This window comes from Lissotriton vulgaris, chromosome 6, assembly GCF_964263255.1.
Source record: "Lissotriton vulgaris chromosome 6, aLisVul1.2, whole genome shotgun sequence".
Taxonomy (NCBI): Eukaryota; Metazoa; Chordata; class Amphibia; order Caudata; family Salamandridae; genus Lissotriton; species Lissotriton vulgaris.
Window position 1 is genome coordinate 96,737,974 of NC_141694.1, and position 23,114 is coordinate 96,761,087.

At 45.3% G+C, this 23,114-nt stretch overlaps 1 protein-coding gene across 2 annotated transcripts in view; it reads right to left on the reverse strand.

The window, feature by feature from the left end:
• The window catches only part of XPO5 (exportin 5), a 762,403-nt gene that overhangs the window by 381,928 nt on the left and 357,361 nt on the right, over positions 1 to 23,114 (reverse strand). For both annotated transcript variants that reach the window (XM_086926019.1, XM_086926020.1), the window contains exons 21-22: positions 13,727 to 13,827; positions 3,746 to 3,842 (exon numbers count right to left, since the gene is read on the reverse strand). In XM_086926019.1, the coding sequence (XP_086782145.1) occupies positions 3,746 to 3,842; positions 13,727 to 13,827 (198 nt within the window). The remainder of the gene's footprint in view (positions 1 to 3,745; positions 3,843 to 13,726; positions 13,828 to 23,114) is intronic.

The following is a 23,114-nucleotide window of genomic DNA, read 5'->3' on the forward strand; positions in this document are numbered from 1 at the left end:
GGGGGCAAAAGCAACTGACAAGTTCATTACAGTGGAAACAGCTGACACACGAGTTAGACCCCATTGTAGGCTTCATGACATAGGCCTCCAAATTGAGAGTTATATTAAACGCACAATTAAGGCGGTCTTTTCGGACAACCTTACTTCTTATGATATTTTGATAGTGGAGGTTGGCTGGCCTCCCCCATTTGTACTGGCTTATTCTAAATACAAAGATGTTATTCTCCCGAGTTTTTCCCCTTATGTCTCGGAGGAGGCAAAACGTGAGTTGCGTCGGAGTGGGCATTAGCCCTGGCTCCGGCAATGTAAAGCAATCAGGTGGGTTGGGATAAGGATTCCCCCGAACATGAAATTCCTTTGCCCTCTATACTACAACCCCAACCAAAATACCCAATTAAGCAGGAGGTAAAAGCATCCGTTCGTGAAATCTTGACCCAATTGGAATATCAGGGTGTCTTTGAACCCTGTGTTTTGTCCATGAATAATCGTATTTTTTCTATATTGAAACCGGACGGTTCATATTGTATAGTTTTGGATTAGCGGCATTTAAACAGTCATCTTCGTACCTTTGCTGTACATAACCACCCACAGCTCTGCATTGGTTGATAAACCGGTTTGTTAAAAATGTAAAACGACTTGATATATCTAATGGTTTTTACAGTCGCAATTTGGCTCCTATACACGCTTGCCTAAGGGATATAAGAATAGCCCCCAGCATTTTTGTGGCACGCATAGTGCTCCTTTTGCATGAAATTGACCCTGATGCCTTCTCATACGTCGATGGTATCTATTTAACGGATTAATTAATACTGCATCTTGTGCGTGTGGACTGTATCATAATGTCTTTTGCTGACTTGGGGAACAAATTTAACTTTGCCAAGTCACACATTGCCTTTTTGGCAGTCCTGTTGTTCGGATATGAGCTTAACAATGAAAGTCGGGGCTTAGTCCCCCCACTTTCTGGAGAAATGTGTACAATTGCAGCCTCCGTCCACTCTCAAAAAATTGCAATCTTTGCTGTTTTTTTTTTAATTTTGGGAGGATATATGTTTCTGATCATGCCCAGCGTATCAAACCTCTTTACTCTTTGATACAACCTACTTACTCTGCTTCCTGTTGGCTTCCGGAACACACTGCGATTCTTCGGTCTCTGCAGTCTCACCTGGTTGTGACCAACTTCTTGTTAACACATGACAATTCTACAAATATGGTGGTAAGGATTGTACTTGGCTCGTTGGGTTTCACATACTTGACGTTCAATGAAGGGGACACAGTCCCCATTGCTTATAAATCGTATTTGTACACTTCTGCTGGGATGTGTTTCTCTCCTACACAAAAGATTTTGACGGCTGTCCAGATGGAGATTCTGAAGGAACGCTCTTTGGCTCAGGTTAAACACATTTTTCTTGTTTCGCCCGCACCTGCTTTAGAAGCAGTTACAAAGGGTAGTGTTTGTGAGAAAGTGCCCTCTTTCTTGCATGGTATGCCCCCACTTTTTGCTGAATTGCTGATGTTCTTTGAATGAGTGTGCCCTGTACTCATGCTAATCACGGACCCAGGGCCTATATTCCTTCTCTAAAATTGCATTGCAGCCTAAACCCAATTGGCATCTCTTGCCACATGTCAGCCCCTGGTAAATGGTACCACAGGTACCCAGGGCACTGTGACAAGAGAAGGTCTTTAAGGACTGCAGCAGTTATTGTGCCACCCTTAGATGCCCTGTACACTCTCACACTGCCTTTGCAGGCTGCATGTCTTGGTGCAGAATAAAGTGAAGAGTCGACATGGAACACATCCCTGTGTGACATGCCCACAAACCACTGCACTGGCATACATCAGTCATCCCTCTAGCTGGGTGCCCTATGCCAGTGGTGAGGGGAAAGATACATGAGCCCTGTACCCCTACAGTGCCAAAGTCCATTCCTGGGCACTAAGTGCAGTGCTGCCATTAGGAGTACATGGTGCTGGGAGTTGTGTCATCACAAACTCCATAACACCATAATGGATACACTGAAGACTGGGAAGTTTGTTATCAAACTTCTCAGCACATTAAACACACACTGATGCCAATGTGGGATTTAATGTAAAATGCACCACAGAGGGCATCTTAGAGATGCCCTCTGAAACTCGACCAACTTCTAGTGACCAGATTGAGTGGCTGCTTAGGCTGCCACCAACAGACATGTTTCTGGACCCCTAGGTTGAGAGCTTGCTGCTCTCGGGGGCCTGAAACAATGCACATCCTGGGACGAGGTGCCAAGCCTCCTCCCCCAGGATGGGCAGGGTTCACAATGGAGAAGCTTCAAAGGCATGAGCCTCTCCAGACCATTTGCTGCTTTAAGCAACTGGTCCCCACTGGTTCTACCCCCCCACTTTGGGCGGGAGAACTGGCGGGAAAAACGTGAGGAAGGGAGGTGTGCCCACCTCTGCCAACTCCACCCTCAGCTGGGGGAGGTGAGGTGAAGCAAAACCTTGAGTCCCCGCCCATCCTGAGTTTGGGGGCCCAGCCAACCAGGGACAGGCTCCTACCTCCTCTCCTACACAAAAGATTTTGACGGCTGTCCAGATGGAGATTCTGAAGGAACGCTCTTTGGCTCAGTTTAAACGCATTTTTCTTGTTTCGCCCGTACCTGCTTTTGAAGCAGTTACAAAGGGTATAGTTTTCAGGTAGAGAGTGCAAGAGTAGAGAGAGGTTAAAGATGCTTTCATGGTTTTATTCTTTCCTGTCACAAAGCTCTATGAACATATTTCTGTTGCTTGCTCAAAGCCTTTATGAGCCTATACACTACTGTAAAAGGAAAATCTTAAATTGGGATTTCAGTTTCCAAAGAAGCATCAAATCTGGTTGTATGATGGAACCACGCATGCGATTACAATTCAGTCTTTACTATGACTGTGTCTTTACCACACATACCTTTACAACAAATTTCATTTTAAGGGTAAGATTGCTAAAGATCAAACCCCATCCCCACCGCACCCTAAAAGCCGGCCTACAGTCCTTCAAACCACCAAGCCATAAAAACTACCCTGAGCCCTAAAACCTGGCCTCCAGCCCGACCTGAGCCCTAAAATCTTGCCCCAGCCCTACTTACGAAGCAGCGCCTCGATCCTTGCTGTTTCCCTACACAATCTCCACTTCCTTTCTGCTCTGAATCTAGAGCGCAGACTGCCTTTACGACGCAAATGTGTGGTAAATGCAAGCGTGGTAACAGCACGTGCGATTCCGCCCACGTTGTAAATGCTGTATCCCTAAGCGCCATAAAAAGAGCCAGTACTTCATTTCCAGTGAAGTTGTAAGATACATTTTATGACTACAAACAGCTCCATAATGCGCCAATGAAAGCGAAAAATTGTAGAAAAAAAAATTTCAGACCAGGAGTTCCATTTGTGAGTACAAGGAAGAAATCTGTAAGAGCAAGTATCCATTACAAAGACTCATTTATTTGAACAAACATTTAACTATGTGGAAACAGAGTTTGAAAATGTATATCCGAACAAATGTGATCTTTAAAAGCTACTTCATCTGTATACAGATCACCCAAATTACTTTTAATAGGTCCTTATTATAGAAGGCAATTAGTTTTAATTTCATTTCTAAAGATTGTATGCACAATTGTTCAAGTTTGAAAACTAAGGTGCACAGCAAACAGAAATATAAATCAATAAAATATGGCTCACAAAGAGTGATGCATTACTATACTTAACTGTTCAAAAAGCTTAAACTCTTTGACACAAAACTTCTTACCAGTTGTCAGATAAGGAGCACAAAAAGCCTTGCATTCTTTCCAGTACGGTTTTGTAAACTGGGGTGTCATAAAGGTCCAGCAGAGGTTGTGGTAAGCCTGAGATAGAAAGAAAACTGTTATTTTCTGGCAAAGCGTGCTTTCAATAATTAGGTAGTGCCTAGCTTCTTTGTTACTAGACTTCATGACCTGGCATCATGTCGAAGATTCACCTGAGGCAAAAATTTAAACAAGCACGACCGCAACACCAGCAGAAATTTATTTAAGCATATTTACTAACTTGCCTTTGAAACTAGTGGATAGGTATTTTAGTGGTATTGATAAAAAAAAAAATCAATTAAGAACTTTGCATGGCATTTTGCGAAGGGCTAATTAGTACCCAAGTGATTCTTGAAGTCTTAAATTGTGCTTTCTTTACTTCACGATTTTGTTGTGTCAGGTAAAGCAGGAAACATTTTCTCCAAACGAAGATGAAACTTGAAACTTTTCTGGTTAGTAGGACTAGAGAGCTGCAAGGAGGAGTACACGAATCAACAAGGAATTAACTGTTTGCCATTCTAGATCCTTAACCATTCACACTGTCTTAGGAGGGAAATGATTTACTTACTTGTAACTTCGGTTCTCCAGCCTTGGTATTTTTCGTAGATTCACACTGAGAGAGGATTATTAGTTGAAGTGAATGGTAGTCCTCTTCAAGTAATACTGGCACTGTTCATCTTAGGTTCATTTAGGTCTCGATTTAAACCGGAACTCAACCCTTGGTAGCTGAAGCACAAAGCTTCACTTAGGAGAAATGTGTAAAACTTTTATCAGCACCAAGTAGTAAATAACGCACAAAAAAACTCACTCCACACAGCAAATTTTGATTAACAGGCAAAATGACACACAATAGATGTAGGAAACCGGAGAAATGATTTTTTTTAGAAGTTTAAAATTATTATAGCGCCAAAAAGTGCAAACACTGGCAACTGGTCAGGATAGACTGGGGCAAAGTTAAAAGTGAATGTGGACCGCAATAGAGTGCAGGTCCAATACAGAAACCAAGTTGGTCGCAGTTTAGAGTTTTACCACCTCACTTCGTCTCTGAAATGTAAGTCAAAAATCCTCAGCGGGGCAAGTCATCAGGTGTTGCCAAGATATGTTCCATGAGGCAGGACATTCGTCGAATGAAGTCCCGATAAAGCCATTGACTTGACGGGAACACTCAGAGCTGAAGAAACTCTAAATTTGCGCCACAACATGGTCTCTCACCAGCCAGATACTTTTTGACATCTTCACACGGTGAAGATTTCTACTTTCAGACTTCGTCACCTTTAGCGCTCGGATCGCTGCTGTGGGGCAAGACTGCAAGCTGTAGCTGAATAGGGCTCTGAGGACAGAGTACCTTCTCCGAGATGTCCCGCTAAAACGCTGCGAAAAAGCTCTTTGCAGAATCAACCTGAATCTTTCGCACAGCGGTAAAACACCCCGTCAGATTGACTTGGTAGGTTGGTACCAGTCTTCTTTTGATTCACCAAGCAGAAATTCATGAAAAAGTCCCAGCTGTTAAAGTTAGGCAGGATGAGTGCACTCTGACACTTACCCAAGGATCTTAGGGCCACCATTTGGGGCGAAAAGACTCGCTCCAGGAGAAGCCACCAGAAGGGTCCATGGTAGGTCCAGTTGGAACAGGTCAGCTTGGTTCTGCAGGAATTTGAGATTCTTGTACCTTTTGTGTCCCTGTAGCATAATAGGCCAGCAAACGGAATCTTCTTAGTCCTGGGTACAACTGAGAGCAGATCCAGCGCTTGGGGTCTCTTCACACGTTCAACAGCAGTGCAGTCCTTCTGCCTTCGACAGGTCCAGATGTGTTCTGAAGAGGGTACTGGGTGCCACTTTTATGCTCAGTGCCAGCATGTGAGTGACCGAAACACCTGCCCTCTCCCTAGCCAATGGGAAAAATGTTTCCAGGGGTACACCTACCCAGTTTTGCAGCACTTCCTGCCTCTTTTACTGTAGTGCTCCTCTCTACCGTCAACCAATATGGCAGAACCTTTCTTCCCTGGTGCAGCGCTCCCTGTGCCCACCCATAGATGTGGGTAGTAAAATGAAAACTAGTTCGAGGGGCAGCCCTTCTCCCAGTGGAATTGGTACCCAACTGGCTAGCATGACAAGGAAGGGTGAAGGACTAGGTATATGAGTGAGAGTAAGCATCTTTTGCACTTTAATTCAGTTCCTCTGTAGAGCCCAGTTGACCATACTGTCAAGGGGGAAAGCATTTAGCACACCCAAACCTTATGTCCACTGTCTGTTAATGGCTCTCCTGGGGAAAGATGTGTATTGCTCCCAGTCAGGTGTCACTGAACACTAGCAGGAAGGCAAATTTGGCTTAGGCAGGAAACTGCCAACTTTGTAAATTTTACATTTCAAAAATGGTAATTTCAAATCTAACTTGACCATCAGATTGGATTTTAAATTACTATGAATTTTAATCATTTAATCAAGTGTCTAGCCATTCCCAAACTTATGTTTTATAATGTACCTCAGGGGTTTGTAAGGGAGAGCCAGCATTACTTTGGAGATTTTTCAATGCCATTGCATGTAAAACTTAAGCACACATGATCAACTTTTTAAATACCATGCAGCCTGCTTGATGGTCATTTATAGCTATCTTGGGGGTGACGTATGCGTTTTAAAAAAAAGGACGCTCCAGGGGTGTTGTGCCGTGCCGACACAATTAGAGAGGACGCTGTTGTGGTCTCCCTTGATGCTGCTTCCGCATTTGACACCACTGAGTGGCCCTATATGTTTGCAGACCTTCACAAATTGGGTTTTGGCCCCTTGTTCACGGGTTGGGTTTGGCTTCTCTACCAACAGCCGCTCGCCCAAGTAGTGGTTAACAATAGGAAATCCTCATTGTTCGTTCTTAGCAGGGGCACCAGGCAGTGATGCCCCTTGTCCCCACTTCTTTGCCCTGGCCCTTGAGCCTCTGGCAATGTAGGTCCGTAAAGACCCCGCGATTAGGGGCCTTAAATGGACGTCTGGACGGCAAGACCGTATATCGCTGTACGCGGACAATATTTTGCTTTATTTGGCATCCCCGGCTGCATCCCTTAATGTGGTCCCAGACATATTTCATGTTTTCGGTAGATATGCTGGCTATTCTATAAACTGGACCAAATCAGTGCTATATGTCCTCTATGGAAGGAGACCTCTCCTTCCTTGGTGAGATCAACTGGCAGAAGCTACTGACTGCTTCAAATATCTGAGGATCTGGGTCTCTAAAGATCCGTCGCAAGCTTCTGCCGCCTCCTGTGCCTCTTAAAGCTGACTTCCTACATTGGAAATCGCTTCCGTTGTCTCTTTTGGGGCATGCGGCCCTGTTCAAAATTATGTCCCTTCCCCGGTTCTTAATACTCCCCACCCTGTTGAACCCTCATACTTTAAAGAAATCAATTGCATCATACAGGACCTACTGTGGAGAAGGGGAAGCCACCTCGTATTGCAACGCACAAACTCACGTTAGGGTGGTTGGATGCGGGCATCGGACTTCCAGACATACAAAAGTACTATTGGGCGTCACACCAAACGGCGATTAGCCAATGTATGTATAGGCCGCAGGATGACCCGGCCTTCCAGATTGACAGATGGCTCCTCCCGGGAGGTAACTTTGATGGGGCCCTTTATATGCGGTCTTTCAAACATGCCCTGACGGGCCCTACTGGGCATGCGGTGCAGGTGTGGAAGGCGGCTACCAAACGTTTGGGATGGGAGGGGAAACTAACACAGGCCACGCCACTCTGATTACTGGAACCTCATAGGTATACCCAAGGTGGGTGATCTGTGGAAATCAGGTGAGGTGGTCCCTTTTCCTTGGGTGCAGCAGGAATACAAACTAGCGCATTCGGAGCATTTCCGGTATCTCCAAATTAGACACACCTTACTTGCGATTCTCCCTAAAGGTAGTGCACTCCCCAAGTCCACACCATTCGAAGACAGAGTTTTAGATGGCGACCTGCCAGAGAAGGCCATATCACTCATTTACAAAAAACTGATTAACATGGCAGATCCCCTGGCGCCCTGGAGGGCTACATGGGACCACAACGTGGTGGGATTGGATGATGACGAGTGGCTGGCGGCGGTGGCCTGGTACAGCTGAAGCTTCTCCACAGGTCCTATTTGTCTGGGTCATTGTTGGTTCGCATGGGGTATAGTTCAGATGGTGGCTGTGTAAGGCAGTGTGGGCAGGAGGGAACCTTTATCCACACACTTTGGGAATGCACGATTATTCAGCGATACTGGGAGGCGGTAGCGAACCTTATGAAAGAAGTGTTGGGAAAACAGATAGATTGTAACATTAAACTGGCCCTCGAAATGTATGGGGCCCTACCAACCTAAATTCCAAGGAACAAATATGGGTTACCTTGGGCTGATGGTGGCATAACGAAACATTTCAAGACTGTGGAGGGCGCAGAGTTTGTCATGCCTTGTTTCAATAAAAAAAGATTTATACATTTTTTTTTTTTAAAAGGGAAGGTTTAGGCCTGGCAAAAGGTTTATTTTATCAGGTTGACTTTGCAGTTTAAAAGCTGCACATTATTGTATCAGCACTTTAGTTGTGGCACATTAGGTGCTAGAGTCCACTAGTGACATTTAACTATCAGGCCTGTGGGTAATTGGGGTATCTTTTCTTAGGGGCTAAAAGTTAAATTAATTGTGTCCATTAGGGGGTCAGAGCACATTCACTGCATCCTGATTGGAAGGGTCCCAGTGTACAGAGACCAACACCATGAATCCAAACAAATGGGTTGAGCATGCGAAGCGAGGCATTTTCTTACACAAATGCTTGAATCATTTCCCTCATTCAGCTGGGAACCCTTGGTACTCAGCAAAATAGCGTGCAATACACTCTAACATTCAAAGTACATAGAGTACATGCAACCAATCCACCACTTTCTGTGATCCAAAATTTAGCCAAAGAGAGAGCACCACTCTCATCCCTTCCCAGACAGGCTTCCAAATGCTAGATTTTCTAGTTTGCGACAGTAAAGAAAAAGTCATACGAAGAGCCTTATAAAAGAGGCGGAGGGAGGGTCACATATGAATGTGTAAACTAAAGCTGGAGAACCAAAGCTACAGGACAGTAACTAGTTTTCTTCTCCAGCACTCAATCTTCCATAAATTTAAATGCCTGAATCTAGATGAACATATCAGTACAAATAAAAAAAATAAAAAACTGAAGTTGGGAAATGAGCCCCACCTTATGAAAGCAGGCTTCAGAGCACTGCTCTTTCTACTGACGCTCCCTTTCTGTACAGTAATGTTTTTAGAATATATGAATCATTCTCCAGGTTTCTGCATTACAAATGCCCTAAAGAGATACTCCAGCTAAGATAGAAGTTATGACAGCCATACTCCAAGTCGAGTGAGCTCTGACCGTGCCAGTTAGAGGTGTGGCCATAAGCCTGTGGGCCATTGAGGTACAAACTACAAATCATTTGACCAAAGTCTGCTTTATTATGGGTTCACCCTTACAGGGGAAACCACAGACTAAAAACTCCCTTTTTTTAAGGTAGAATTAAAGGCATCTTGAATTTAAGGCATCTTTTGAACTCCAGAGTATGTAGAGCTATTTCAGGTTGTGTTGAAGGGTTTGTAGATGTAGATAAGGATAATGTTACTTATCCAGTGAGCATATGCTCTTGGCATATAGAGCTGTTGATTCACATGCTTTGTATACTCCTGCAATCAAGTGTTGGGTGCAGATGTTTGCAGGTTGTTTTTGTTCGAAGATGTTTTTTAAGTCACAAGGTAGGTGACTCCTCCGTTCATTGATAGTGCGCATAGGCAGCAACTCCATTGTTAGATTGTTATCCCAGAGGGTGACAATGGAGTTAAAGATAGAATAGAGAGTTCCATGTGTATGTATGTAAAGTTAGAAAACAGCAATAGGAGGCAGGTGGGCACATGTAAATCTACAGCTCTACATGCCAAGAACAGATTCTTACTGGGTAAGTAACATTATCCGTTTGAGGCATGTGAGCTGTAGATCACATTCTTTGCATAGACTATACAGCAGTAAACTCCAAAAGCGGTGGCTAACCAGTAGCTGTTTGAATAAGTGTTTTAAGTACTGCCTGGCCTACATTATCTTGTTGCCTTGCTAACACATCTACACAATAGTGTTTGGTGAATGTGTGCAGTGCAGACCATGTTGCTGCCTTACAGATGTCAGCTAGGGGAATATTGCCTAAGAAGGCCATTGTAGCCCCTATTTTGCAGGTGGAATGTGCTCTAGGGGGTATTGTTAAGGTTCTTTTCGCTTTCACGTAACATGTTTGGATACATTTCACGATCCATCTTGCAATGCCTGATTTAGATATGGGATTGCCTCTGTGTGGTGGCGAAATAGCAACAAAGAGCTGTATTATTTTACGAAAATCTTTTGTTCTTTCCACATAATATAGTAGAGCTCTTCTAACATCTAGTGTGTGTAGAGCTCGTTCTGCTACAGAATCAGTTTGAGGAAAGAACACAGGTAACTCAACTGATTGATTGATGTGAAAAGCAGAAATCACTTTAGGAAGAAATTTGGGATTGGTTCGAAGAACCACTTTGTCTTTTGAAGTTAAACGAAAGGCTCTTGTATAGTTAGTGCCTAAAGTTCACCAACTCTCCTTAAGGAAGCGATTGCAATAAGAAAAGCAACCTTCCATGAGAGAAACTGTAGTTGACACTTGTGCATCGGTTCAAAAGGTAGACCCATTAGCCTCATAAGGACTATGTTAAAGTTCCATACTGGTGCAGGTGGAGCTCTTGGTAGTATTACGTTTTTTAATCCTTCTATAAAGGCTTTAATCACTGGTACTCTTAGGAGAGAGAAGTGTTGTCTGTTTTGTACATATGCAGCTACTGCTGCTAAATGCAATCAAATGTATTTGTAGGCTAATCCAGATATCTATAAGTGTAGGAGATAAATTATGTTTTGCACGGAAGAAGAGGGTATTGATATTGTTACAGTACATAACAAATCGTTTCCACTTCGCTGCATAACATGCCCTAGTAGTAGGTTTCCTAGTCTCTTTTAGGATATTCATACAGTCTGGCGGTAATTGTAAATAACCAAACTATGACTTCAGGAGCCAAATCGATAGGTTGAGTTCCTTGGGATTTGGATGCCTGATTTCTCCAGGACTATGAGTAAGGAGACTGGAATTGAGATGCACTGGGACAGGAACAGACTAATTTGCATGTAGCCAGGTTCTGAGCTGGGATGGTGCAGTGAGCTAAAAAACGGTGATGGATCAAGCCCTGATCTTTGGACTGGATAAGAGTGGTCTGCTTAATTCAGACACTCTGTTCATCACCACCCCCTTTTCTGAATCATGGAATTGAGATGCAGCTCCTGGTGTGGAACTACTAAGAGCTCTAGCAGGGTGGTGAACCAAGGTTGACGTGACCACGTGGGAGCTATGAGAATGAATTTGAGGGATGATTGTTGGAGCTTCAGAACTACTAACAGAATGAGTGGGAGAGGCAGAAAAGCATAGGCAAATATCCCTTACCAGTTGATCCACAGGGCATTACCTTTGGAGAGAAGGTATGGCAACCTGGAGGCGAAGCTTGGGCATTTTGCGCTTTCAGCTGTGGCGAACAGGTCTATGTGAGGAAATCACCATTTCTTATAGAAGGGAAGAAGAATCTGGAGATGAAGTTCCCACTCGTGGATTTGCTCACTCTTTCTGCTGAGAAAGCCTGCAATTTTACTGTTTACTCCTGGAAGATGTTTTGCTAGGAGATACATTTTGTGATGTATGGCCCATTTCCAAATGGCTTGTGGTAGGCGTGACAGTTGGAGCGTGTATCCCCCTGTTTTTGTATATAGATCATAGCTGTCATGTTGTCTGTGCGGACTAGGACAGTTTGCCCATTAGGTGAGTTTGAAAGGCTTTGAGCACTAGAAACACTGCTAGTAGCTTGAAGTGATTTATATGGAGGTTCTTGTACTTTAACCCTTTCCATGCTCATGACGAGCTCAGCTCGTCATGATGCACGGTTGAGCTGTGCTGATGACGAGCTGAGCTCGTCATGAAACTATGGAAATGGGCATCATCCAGCACCGGAGGGGAAAACACCTAGCAGCGAAGGTGTTAAACTCCATAACCCTTGGATTGTGTAACTTCGTAGGTGAGCACCCCAACCAGTGAGCGATATGTCTGCTGGTAGCACGGTCTGTGGAACAGGGTCGCGAAAGGGCCGCCCTTTGAATACATTTTGTGGGTTCCACCACTGCAGAGAGCGATGGGTGCAGCCATCTACCAACACTAGAACGGTCAACTGACCCTATGACTTTTTCCACTGACTTGCTAAGCATTCTTGAAGGGAACGCATGTGAAGTCTTGCGTGGGGAAAAATTATAATGCAAGACGCCATCATCCCTTGCATGAATACTTTTGCTGGTAATGATTGGTTGGGCTGAAATTGAGTGAGAAGGGACTGAATACTGTGAATCCTGGCTGTATTGGGAGAGGCTAGAGTTTTCCGAGCGTCTATAAGTTTGTGTGTTGGAAGGCTGTAGATGAGACTTCAACATATTTACTGTAAACCCTAGTTGGTGAAGTGAGTGAATAATGGTTTGAGTGTGTTGGAGACACATTTGGCGAGTGCTGGTTATGATGAATCAGTCGTCCAGGTATGGGAAGGCATTGATGTGTTGTCTTCTCAGATGTGCTGCAACTACTGCCAGACATAAGGTAAATTCCCTAGGAGCAGTGGTGACACTAAACGGTAGTACTTTGAATTGGTAATGATGACCCACTATGAGCGCGATGCATTGGAATGTGGAAATAGAAGTCTTAAGTCTACAGTAGACATAAAATCGCCCAGCTGTAGAAGTGGGAGCACTTATTGAAGTGTCACCATGTGGAAATGCTCTGTAAGTATTTAGAGGTTTAGTTCTCTCAGGTCTAGAATCGGTCTCAAGGAGCAATGGGCAAAAGAACAAATAGATGTGCTTTGATTACTCCATCCCCCGATAACCCTTTCATACAAAAATTATTCTGAGCCACTGTATAAGATTGTACTTTTACATCAAGACCTACCATGGCGTCTTTCTCGGGTAACAAGGCAGTACTCCTCGACTGGTGAAACCAATAAAATAAATGTGTCTACATTGTCTCTAATCTACACCAAATTATTTAAAACACAAATACTGACACTGTGTGAAACTGCGACACCATTGCTAACCCAACTCCACCCACACAACTGTAAACAAAACAGACCCAGTGAAAAGCCTTCTCCACATACGCTCAAAACCGAAGTCGGCAATCATACTACAGTCAGACTCACCTCACCAACACAAATACAGAGGACATTTCCAGTTTTATACGTGGCTGAACATGGGTGTGCGAATCTTTGTAAACACATGCAATGAATCAGTCTTCAGGACTTTTATTATGCTTTATGGTTCTAAAAAGTGGCACCTTTTGCTTTTCTGGAACGAGAGAACATGGATTCACAAAAGACTCAGATTTTCAGTGAAGTTCCTCGTTGCTCCAGAGTCAAACAAGAAGCTTACAGCAATGGCAAGAGAACTGGTACGCCTACCAAGAGGTTCTTTTTGTCTCAGACAGTGAGTAAAACACAGAAAGTTAAAAAAAGGAAACTCCATAATAGTAACTCAAAACTTCAACATTGAGGTCCTGGCTATACACATACCTCACCAGTATCAGTGAATGCTAGTATTTGAGGAGACTTATTTACAGAGGAGCCCTTTAACAATCCGGTTAGTGCTAACCACTTTTACCAACTGATATGGTAAAGGATGTGATATGCTGAACTCAAGCCATTGTGAATTTAGAATAATTTGTCATATGAGCCTGGAACAAGGTAAACCAACACTCTCGGTTTTGGAGCAAAATGTGGAATGAGATTAGTGAGCACATCCAAACCATAACAGTAGGCAGTGTGCCAAAGTTAACTTTTTCATTATTATTTTTTTTTACCTAGGATAGAAGTCTTTTCTCCATCTAGGATGTCCAGCGCTTTGGCATATGTGTCTCCCATTCTGGCCAACAACTCTGGTAGGTACAGATTGTGCTGGGTCCTAGAAAAAAAAAGTGAACATAAAATATGTGCAATCAAAATGCCACATGGATGCTCAAGAAAAGCAACCATGCCAAGAAATAAAAGATTATTACTCAAAATTGTACATTTTTACGTATACTCCAGCATCATAGTGTTGATCTTCACAGAAATACAATTTTATTAATATACAAGATGAAAAAACAGGGATTACACAACTATTACAGTGCTGGAAAGCTGCAGGGGTTCCTTCCGCCAACCAATCACATGCAGCCATCCATCCACATGGTCACACTGTGCCACTACCCCAATTACTTTACTCAAAGAGTCGTAACTTCGGCTTTCCAGCAGATACAAAGTACTTTGGGAAGCTCAGCTGAAGGTATGCAAATTGGATCACAGCACTGCTCCATCTTTGGAGGTTCATTGCCTCCTTGCTGGATACACCTTTATTTAAGTCTGCCTGTAGTCACGCTTGGTCCCTGGCCCTTATTGGAGGGGGGGGGGGGGGGGCACAAAAGGCCAGATTCCATAAACAAGGGATTGAGGCAGGGTAATGTCATACAACATCTATTCTAGCGTTGAGAAAACAAAACTCATAGGTACTTCTTGTCCAGTTTCCACAAAAATTAAAGCAAGCACAATCGAACAAGACCTTCTATTAACTGTCAGACTAGAGGTGATTAAGCAGGAACCTCGGACCCAGTGACTCAAATTAGGTGCACACACCAATATAGGTAGAATATTTATTTTCAATGTCTAATAGAATCTATTCGCAGCATTATTTGGTGAATCACAATAACTAACATCAATCGTTTATTTCTTGGTATGGTTACTTTTCTTCAGCATCCATGCTTTCCTCAACCCATTCGAGGGGTCATGTCCTTGATCTGGTCTTTGCAGACGAAACCCGGGTTTAAATCAAGGACATAACCGCACAATGCTGGACAGACCATGCCCTCATTCAGTTCTCGCTGCAACTCCCCAATGACCTTCATACCGATAACAGTTTCGTTAATACCAAATCTAGTCGGCAGTGGTCTAAGTTCTTGAAATCTTCTACACTACCCAGTCTGTTACCAAGCGGTTTCGCGATGGAGAAAGGAGTAGAAGAGAACTATCAGAGCCTTTGTTTACAGATAACAGAATCTTTGGATGTAGCGATTCCTCTAAGGAAAGTAAAGGATAGATCTAAACGCGCCGCCCCTTGGTACTCCAAAGAACTCTGTCAGCTGAAACTGTGTTGTAGACAAGCTGAGAGAACTTGGAGGAAGCAGCATTATATGGAGTCTGATAAAATCCTTCTAAAGCAGTTACTCCAGGGCTACAAAGCACAGATAAAAAGTGCTAAAGCCAAATATTAAGAGGATGTACTGGCACACTCGGCCAATAAATCACAAACCCTCTTTAAAATTGGTAATAATCTTTCTAACCCTGTCTGCGCCACCAATAGCATTCTGGCCTCTCAGGCACTATGCGACTCTTTAGTCTGTGCTTTTGAGGACAAGATTGCTGCCATTCTGACTGGACTTTCTACTTCAAATGTCCTCAACACCTACAATACCGTAGAGCCGTTACCGACACAGACTCCAGCTGTCACAAGGGACTGAATGGTGCATGCGGTGTTGTCCAGTTTCACCCCTCCTTCATATGAGGACTTCTGTATCTTGGCCAATAATGTATCATCGGGTTCTCCACTGGACCCATTGCCACACAAGTTTTGGAAGTTGTTCCAAGCTGAGTTCTTTCCTTTTCTATATTCGATCTGCTGTCAGTCTCTTAGTACTGCCACTGTCCCTGACAGTTGGAAACTGGCGGTAGTATCCACTTTGTTAAAGAAAGCCACACTGGATCCCCTTTGCCCTGCGAACTATAGGCCCATTTCTTTACTGCCTTTTCCAATTAAAATCTTGGAAAAATTTGTCACCAAATTGATATCACGCTTCATAGAGGCGAATGCCTGCCTACATGTGGCCCAGTTCGGTTTTCAGCCAGCTCATAGCACAGAATCAGCACTGGTAGTTGTCTTGGACGACTTACGGTCGCGTGTCGACAGTGGCCGAGCAGCATTTCTGGTGCTGCTCGACATGTCGGCCGCGTTCGATACTGTGAACCATTCAACACTGATCAGGAGATTGGAAGATAATGGGGTGACCGGCCTGGCCCGGGACTGGCTAGTATCCTATCTCCACAATAGACATCAAGTAGTGACTTTGCCTCCTTTTATGTCCGATACTAGATTGGTGGGGCAAGGCGTCCCCCAGGGGTCAGCAATCAGGCCCATTCTGTTCAACCTTTATCTCAGCCCCCTGATCAAGCCGATTAAATCCTTTGGCATTACAGTAATAAACTATGGTGATGACACGCAACCTATCTTCTCCTTTAAGGGTAAGGATGCTGTCCCTATAGAGACCTTCCATCGTTGTATGATAGCCACGGCGGGCTGGCTGAGGGATAATTCCCCTCAGTTTAATGTGTCAAAGACAGAGGTGCTGCACTGTTCACTTGATAAAATTCCGCGCCCTTTACTGATTGATTTCTGGCCCCCTACCACCACGGCTACTGTTGAAGCAGCGGACGCTGCTCTCAATTTGGGAGTTATTTTTGGTCCTCATTTACAACTGGACGCCTATGTGAATAAGACCATTAGCACATGCATGATGCTGCTAAGAATGCTGCGCAAAATCCTCCCCATGTTGCCTGCTCCGGCCAGACCGGAGGTAGTGCATAGTATCACACTAAGTAGACTTGACTACTATAACGCACTGCTTCAAGGTGGCCCCAGCTCGCAGATTAAACAACTGCAGCCGATCCAGAATATGGCAGCCAAGTTGGCCCTGTCACGCATGCGCTCCGCTTCATCATCCTTGGCAGTAAGGGACCTTCATTGGCTGCCTATAAATCAGCGGATTTGCTTCAAGGCCTTCTGCATTGTTTTCAGAGCACTGCATGGATTGGGGCCTATTGCACTTCAGAATTTATTTAAATGGTACTCGGCAGCTAGACCCTTATGTTCTTCCTCTGCTTTTTTGGTGGCAGTTCCTCGAATTCTACGGACACGGATGGGTGGCCGTTACTTCAGTTTTACTGCTGCTAAGTTATGGAATGCTCTCCCACTTTCTTTAAGGAAGCTGAATGAATTGTCTCTTTTTAAAAAGGGTCTGAAGTCCCACCTTTTTCCCAGGGCTGTGTGATCCTCCTCTGTATGTGCCGTGATTTGGAGTCAAGCGCCAGGATACCCTCTGGGTGACAGTACGCGCTATATAAGTATGCTATCCATACATACATACAAAAGAATACTACCATGCATCAGAGCAGTCATAAGCAAATGAAAGCATTTTGTCATCAACAGATTGAAACCTTCCTGATTGCTTTTACTAGAACTCTAAATGCTATTCTAACTAGATGCTACTATTGCTATCCTAGTCATGGTTTGGTAGCTCTGCTAATCTAAGACAATACTCAAACACAATACCTATTAGTAATAGAAGTAGTAAAATCAGATATGCCTTGCAGAGGTCTCCCATAGAAGATGTGAGCATCAGTATCAGTCTCCGGAGACATGCAGCTGAATCTTGCGGCCCAGAGACTGACACTGCTAATGTTATGTTAAGTGCTCTTATGACGTGCAACAGCTACTCCAAGGAGTTTCCCGGGACAAATCCCCAAGGGGAGTCCCTGAACTACACCACCCTCAATTATGGAAGCAGATATGTTTTTAAAAGTTTATTGAAGGCTAACGGATCAGGAGTGTTGTGCAGTGAAAACGTAAGGGAATTCCAAGCCTGGGCAGCCTTAACAGCCCGGGAGCAACCACCCATCTTCTGCTGGATGAAGCGGGACACCCTAGCTTGAAGGAGGGCTGAAGAGCGCAGTTGTCTCAGTTGGACATAGAAGGAGATCCGCTTCTGTAAGTAGGACGGCCCGCGGCCATAGAGGGCACAATGCGCAATAATCAGGGATTTGAATTTAACCAGGTCCGCCACGGGAAGCCAGTGGAGAACGCAGAGATGTTCCCTCACGCTGCACTTCTTAGCAATTCCCAAGAGAAGCCTGGCAGCCACATTCTGAATTACCTGGAGTCTATTAAAGGAATATCCAGGGATGCCTATGTACAACGCGTTAGCGTAGTCCAATCGGGAGAGGATCAAGGTACGGATGACAGTCTCTTTGGCCAGCCTAGGGAGGAGGGGTAAAAAAATCCTTAGTGTCTTAAGCCGAAGCAGCTGCCCGAGAGTTTTTTCACCTGGACGGAAAAGGAGAGGTTATCCTCAAACCACACTCCTAGGTTTTTCGCGGATTTGCAATTAGAGGTTGGTAGGGGGACCCCATGAGGCCAGATCGAGTCTCTGAAGCCAGGGGGGAATTTGCGGTAGAGCAGAATCTGTGACTTGTCTTCGTTACATTTGAGTTGGGCCGACGCAAGCCACTTGAAGACCGAAGAAAAGCAATGCTGAACGAAGGATACAGAGTCCTCGTCCTTTCCCCAGGTAAAGAGAAGCTAGGTGTCATCAGCGTAGGCTATCACCTTAGCCCCCCAACACCTCAGCTAGACAGACCAGAGGAGTGACGTAGATGTTAAAAAAAAGGGGGCTAAGGGAAGACCTCTGTGGGACCCCAGTGATGACCGGCTGAGTTGTTGAGGCGGCAGGTGGCAGCCAGACTTGTTGGGCCCACCCTTCAAGAAAGGACCTCACGCCAGCCCCAGGCAGCGCCTAAGAGACCTATCTCAGTGAGTCGCGTGAGCAGCAGGGAGTGTGGTACCATGTCAAATGTCGCCGATAGGTCGAGCATTACCAGTGCTGCTCTCCCGCCAGCGTCTAAGCACTCGCGGATGGTTTCGGATATTTCCACCAGTGCTGTCAGAGGAGCGAAACCCAGACTGTGCCGGATGCAGAACATCAGTCCCCTCAACAAACTCTGCAAGTTGTCTGGTCACCACCTTCTCACAGACTATTGCAAAGCTGGGCAGGAGGGAGATAGGGCGATAATTATCAAGAGCATCCTGCAGTAGCTTGAGTCTGCCATCAGTCCAGCAGCCTTCTTTTTTTACCCAAATCCTCTAACTCTGAGGCTTTAAAGACTGGGGTTGTTATAGAGCATTTGTTCACTCCCACTTCTATGGCTAAAGACCTCTCAGGTATTCTCATTGGCTCAGATCAAATTACAAAGATCTCGCTTTAAGATGTGAGTAATCAGATTATTGATTATATTTTCTATTTTCAATCCAAAGTGACAAACTTTCCTTTACCGAAAAAGATCTTGTTATGACGAATCAGTTCAAATTGTATGCCTATCTACAACTTAGTCCAAGTTCGACCAGCAGTTGTATCACGTTGCAAAATGACCCCTTTTTGGGGGGGGGGCAACCCCAGTTTTGATTTGGGGGGGGGGGGTTGCTCTTCTGCTGGTAATCTTTAACTCCAACATTGGGATAATGACATCTGTGATCCCTAAAACATGTTGAGATGGGCTTTAAACCGGATTGGCACATTTAACTTTCCTATAATGTCATAGTATATGGTGCATGCAAGAAATTGAGTTATTAGCCATAAATGAGTAATATGTCTGCAATTGCCTCTTTACTGGGAACCAAATCTCACTTTTTAGGTCTCGCACTTGGCGATGCATGTCGCCAGCGAGATCTATTGTTGTTGTCTTGCCTGCCAAGTGGTACAGGCCGGGGCACGCGCCGATTGGGGTCTGTGGACACGCTTCTAATGAGACGCGCTTGCGCAGATGCGCTTCCATATACACATACAGCCCCCCCTTGAACACACACACACAAACACGCACACACAGACATGCGCATGCACACACACACACACACGCACACGCACACATACACACACGCGCATTGCGCACCGCCATGGGCTTACCATGTGCCTGGAAACGTCTGGATTCGTCTGGGGACACCCAATGTCGCCAGGAATGCCCCACTAGTAAACAGTTGCTAAGCGCCACAATAAGTGAGGTAAGGAAAAGCGGTTCAAGTAGGGCCTCTGTGGAGGGGGGGCAGGAGGGGTAGGGCTGCTGACAATGCCCAGAGCTGACCGGGCTGCCCCCGCAGCACCCCCACAGTTCACCTGCAGCTTCACTCTCTCGAGGTGAAATGCCCCCGTTGATGCTTACGTGCTACCCCAGGAAGATGGGACCGACTGAGGAGTGCACAGTAGTGGGGGCAAAATGCGTTGGAAGGGCGGGGTAGGGCGCTGGTAGCCACAGCATTATGGGGAAGTGGGGGTGATGTGTGGTATAATACGCCGCGGACTCACCCACTGACTCACCGTGGCTCCACTGCATCTCACTCCCATCGCTCCTGTCCCGCTCCTGCGCCCTCCGTACCTGCGTACCTCCCTGCCTGCTTGTGCGTTGAAGGTCCATCCTTGATGACCGTTGGTAGGCGTGGCAGTGGAAGTTAGGTTTTGTTGGAGTATCAGGCAGACAAGCGGGGACTACACAGCGCCTGCAGGCTACAGCCGATCCTAGTAGGGCCGCCTCCGCGCGTGAACAAACGCACGTACGCAGACATGCGCGCGTGAACGCACACAGAGACACACCACATGCACAGGCACACAAACAGGTTACTACAATTTGACATCAATGGAGCACTCAGAATGACAGCTCTGATCAACACAGGGAACACAGAAGAGGCACTAAGAAAATAAATAAAATGTAATTTCTAAAACCAGATTCATACTTGTTAATTAAATTGCTTACTTCCAACAGCTGATAACTAGCACAGCTTTAAAACAACTAAAAGGTGCCTATCACTGACAGTTGACCCCTCGAAAAACTGGTACATGAGTCAAAATTGCCTAAATCTGCCGGGACAGCTGGCGAAAAACCGGACTGCCCCACCAAATCCGGGACACCAGGTCACCCTAATTCTTTGTCTTTTCTGCAGTTTTATTCACCGCCTGCTACTTCTGTCCAATACCAACAGGGAAAGTCCTGGAGTTACAATGACCATGAGCCGGACCTCACAATATCTAGGACCTAACTCTTGGCAAGGAAGAATTCTCTGTGCCTTAATGGAGCAAGCAGCATTGGCCTCGAAGATTGGGCAGAAACAGACAGGCACAACTTAAGTTTGTTGTCAACTATTACGGAGGCAGCTAGTTTAGTGGGGTTTCTCAACCCCAGTGTCAATGCAAGTGCTACACCAACGTCAGCTACATTTTTGAACTGATTTCTAAAAAATAGTACCTTTTTCACATATGGTGCGTCACATTGCGCATTTGCCATACATGATGGCAGTATTTCCTATTTACGGTACACAAATTACAGACTTCAGATTGCTGGGCATCAAACTCATCTGCCTTTCATGTCCCAGACCTTACTTATGCAATGTGTGACCTCACCCTTTACACCAGGACTGCGTAGAATGCCTTTTCCCCTCTTTGCACAATACCGAAAAGTCTTTCTTCTCTCTTAAATCTGAGGCCCTCCACCACAACAATAGGCGCCGTCTAAAAATAACAAGCACCACAGCAAAAACTCTGCCATGATGGGTTCTGGCTAGGTTCCCTGGAGGACGCTCACAGAAGAGACGCTGTGAGTGGTAATGACGAATATCAGTAAGTAATTGGAATATCATTTTTTTTTTAGTAAGGAGTGTTCAAGTCACTGAACCATCCTGACTTCATTGTAGCTCTAAAGCGCTGCCTTGAACACTCAATATAGGTTATTTAGGGCTTTTAAGGCATCGTTTGCGAAGTCTACCAAAGGCCTTTTCTGAGAAATGCATCCGAATCAAAAGTGACACCTTGCACAAGATCCGTCCTGGCTCTAAATCTGTGTAAATAACTGAGTATTTCAATGGAGGTGCTGGCGTCTCAGAAGAGTAATTTGTTTGCGCCTTTATTCTAAGGCTTTACAGATTTTTTTTTTATGAGTACCTTTTTGCTAGACAGTGACAACTGGAGATTGCTTTTTTTTAGTGCCTAAAGGGAAGTGCCAAAGACTTCTGTCCTCGTTTCCAGGTGTATTCTCTAAATCCCCTATTCTCCAGATTGCAGGCTTGGTCCTGAGAAGCCCCCCGGGGGAATGCATTCTAATGTGCAGATTTTTTATAACACAACACACCTTCAAACATTTGCATTGTCGAAGCATCTCGATTTCTTTAAACACCTTTATTATATTTTTTCAATTAAATAAAACCTTTCAAATAAGATGTTCTGTTCCTGACAGCGGGAAAGCTAACCAAGTGGAGGTGGCTCGCTAGCCGAAGCCCTTTAATTCGGTGAATTAATTAAATTCATTATGTATTTATGCTCAGCGTAAGGAAATGGAGGAATGTGAGTGTCACCCACAATATATGTTATGAGCAGAGTGTATGGCTCCCCAGGCCATTGGTTTGTTTTGTCTTGGGCATGCCAAAGTAATAGGTGTTAGGATTAATAGCGCTGCTTCTTCTTTTTAGGTTTCGCCTGGGGCCGGAGCTCCTAGCTCAGCCCAGGAGAAATTATATGTCCCTACAGTGTGGGGCTTAGTCCCGCCCTCTGTTCCATTGGCTAGCTCCATAAATGGAGGCTAGCCATTGGAACAGAGATCTGTCCGTCATGGCCGGACCAGATTCGTGGGCGTTCCCGAGATTTTTTCGCTCTCCGCCTCTGCGATGTCGTCATCGCGGCCGTGGGCGGGGTTTATTTTTGTTTTTGTCGAGGTTGCTTTTCGTCATTCCGCCGCCAAAGGAAGTCCAGGTGAGTGCTTTCCGTGTGTTCCCGCACCCCCCTCCAACGGAGGAAGCTTTCCCGCCCCCCCCCCGCTGTCCGTTCCCGCCCCCCCCCCTTATCCGTGTGCTTCTCCCCGTTCCCGCCCCCTCCCACTGTCCGTGTGCCTCCCGCTGTCCGTGTGCCTCCCTCCAGCGTTGTGGGGTTCACCACGGAGTGTGTTGTGGTGGTTTATGAGTGCCAGGCCTGGAGTTCGTGGTGAGTTGTGGGTTTACATTAGTGCTAAGGCCAGGATTTAACTACGTTGTGTCCCAGTGCCAAGGATGCGGACTAGAGTGATTGTGGTCTAGTACGAAGGTCAGGACTAGGGTCTGTGGTGACTCTTCTGTTTTTATCGGGGTGGTCGTGAAGTTGTGTTTTTTCCTCATTGCTCGAACGCGGGTCCACAGTAGGTTGTGATTTTGCCCCAGCGCCATGACTCGTGCCTGTCGTGATAGTTTTAGATGTTGTGTCAGCCCTCGAGTTGCGATCTGAGTGGCGTTGTTGTACTTTGGTTTCAGTGCTGCTCTGTTTTGGGTTGGGACGGGGTGTTAATCAGGACAGGGACGAAGGTGTGAAGGGTGTAAAGTTTAGT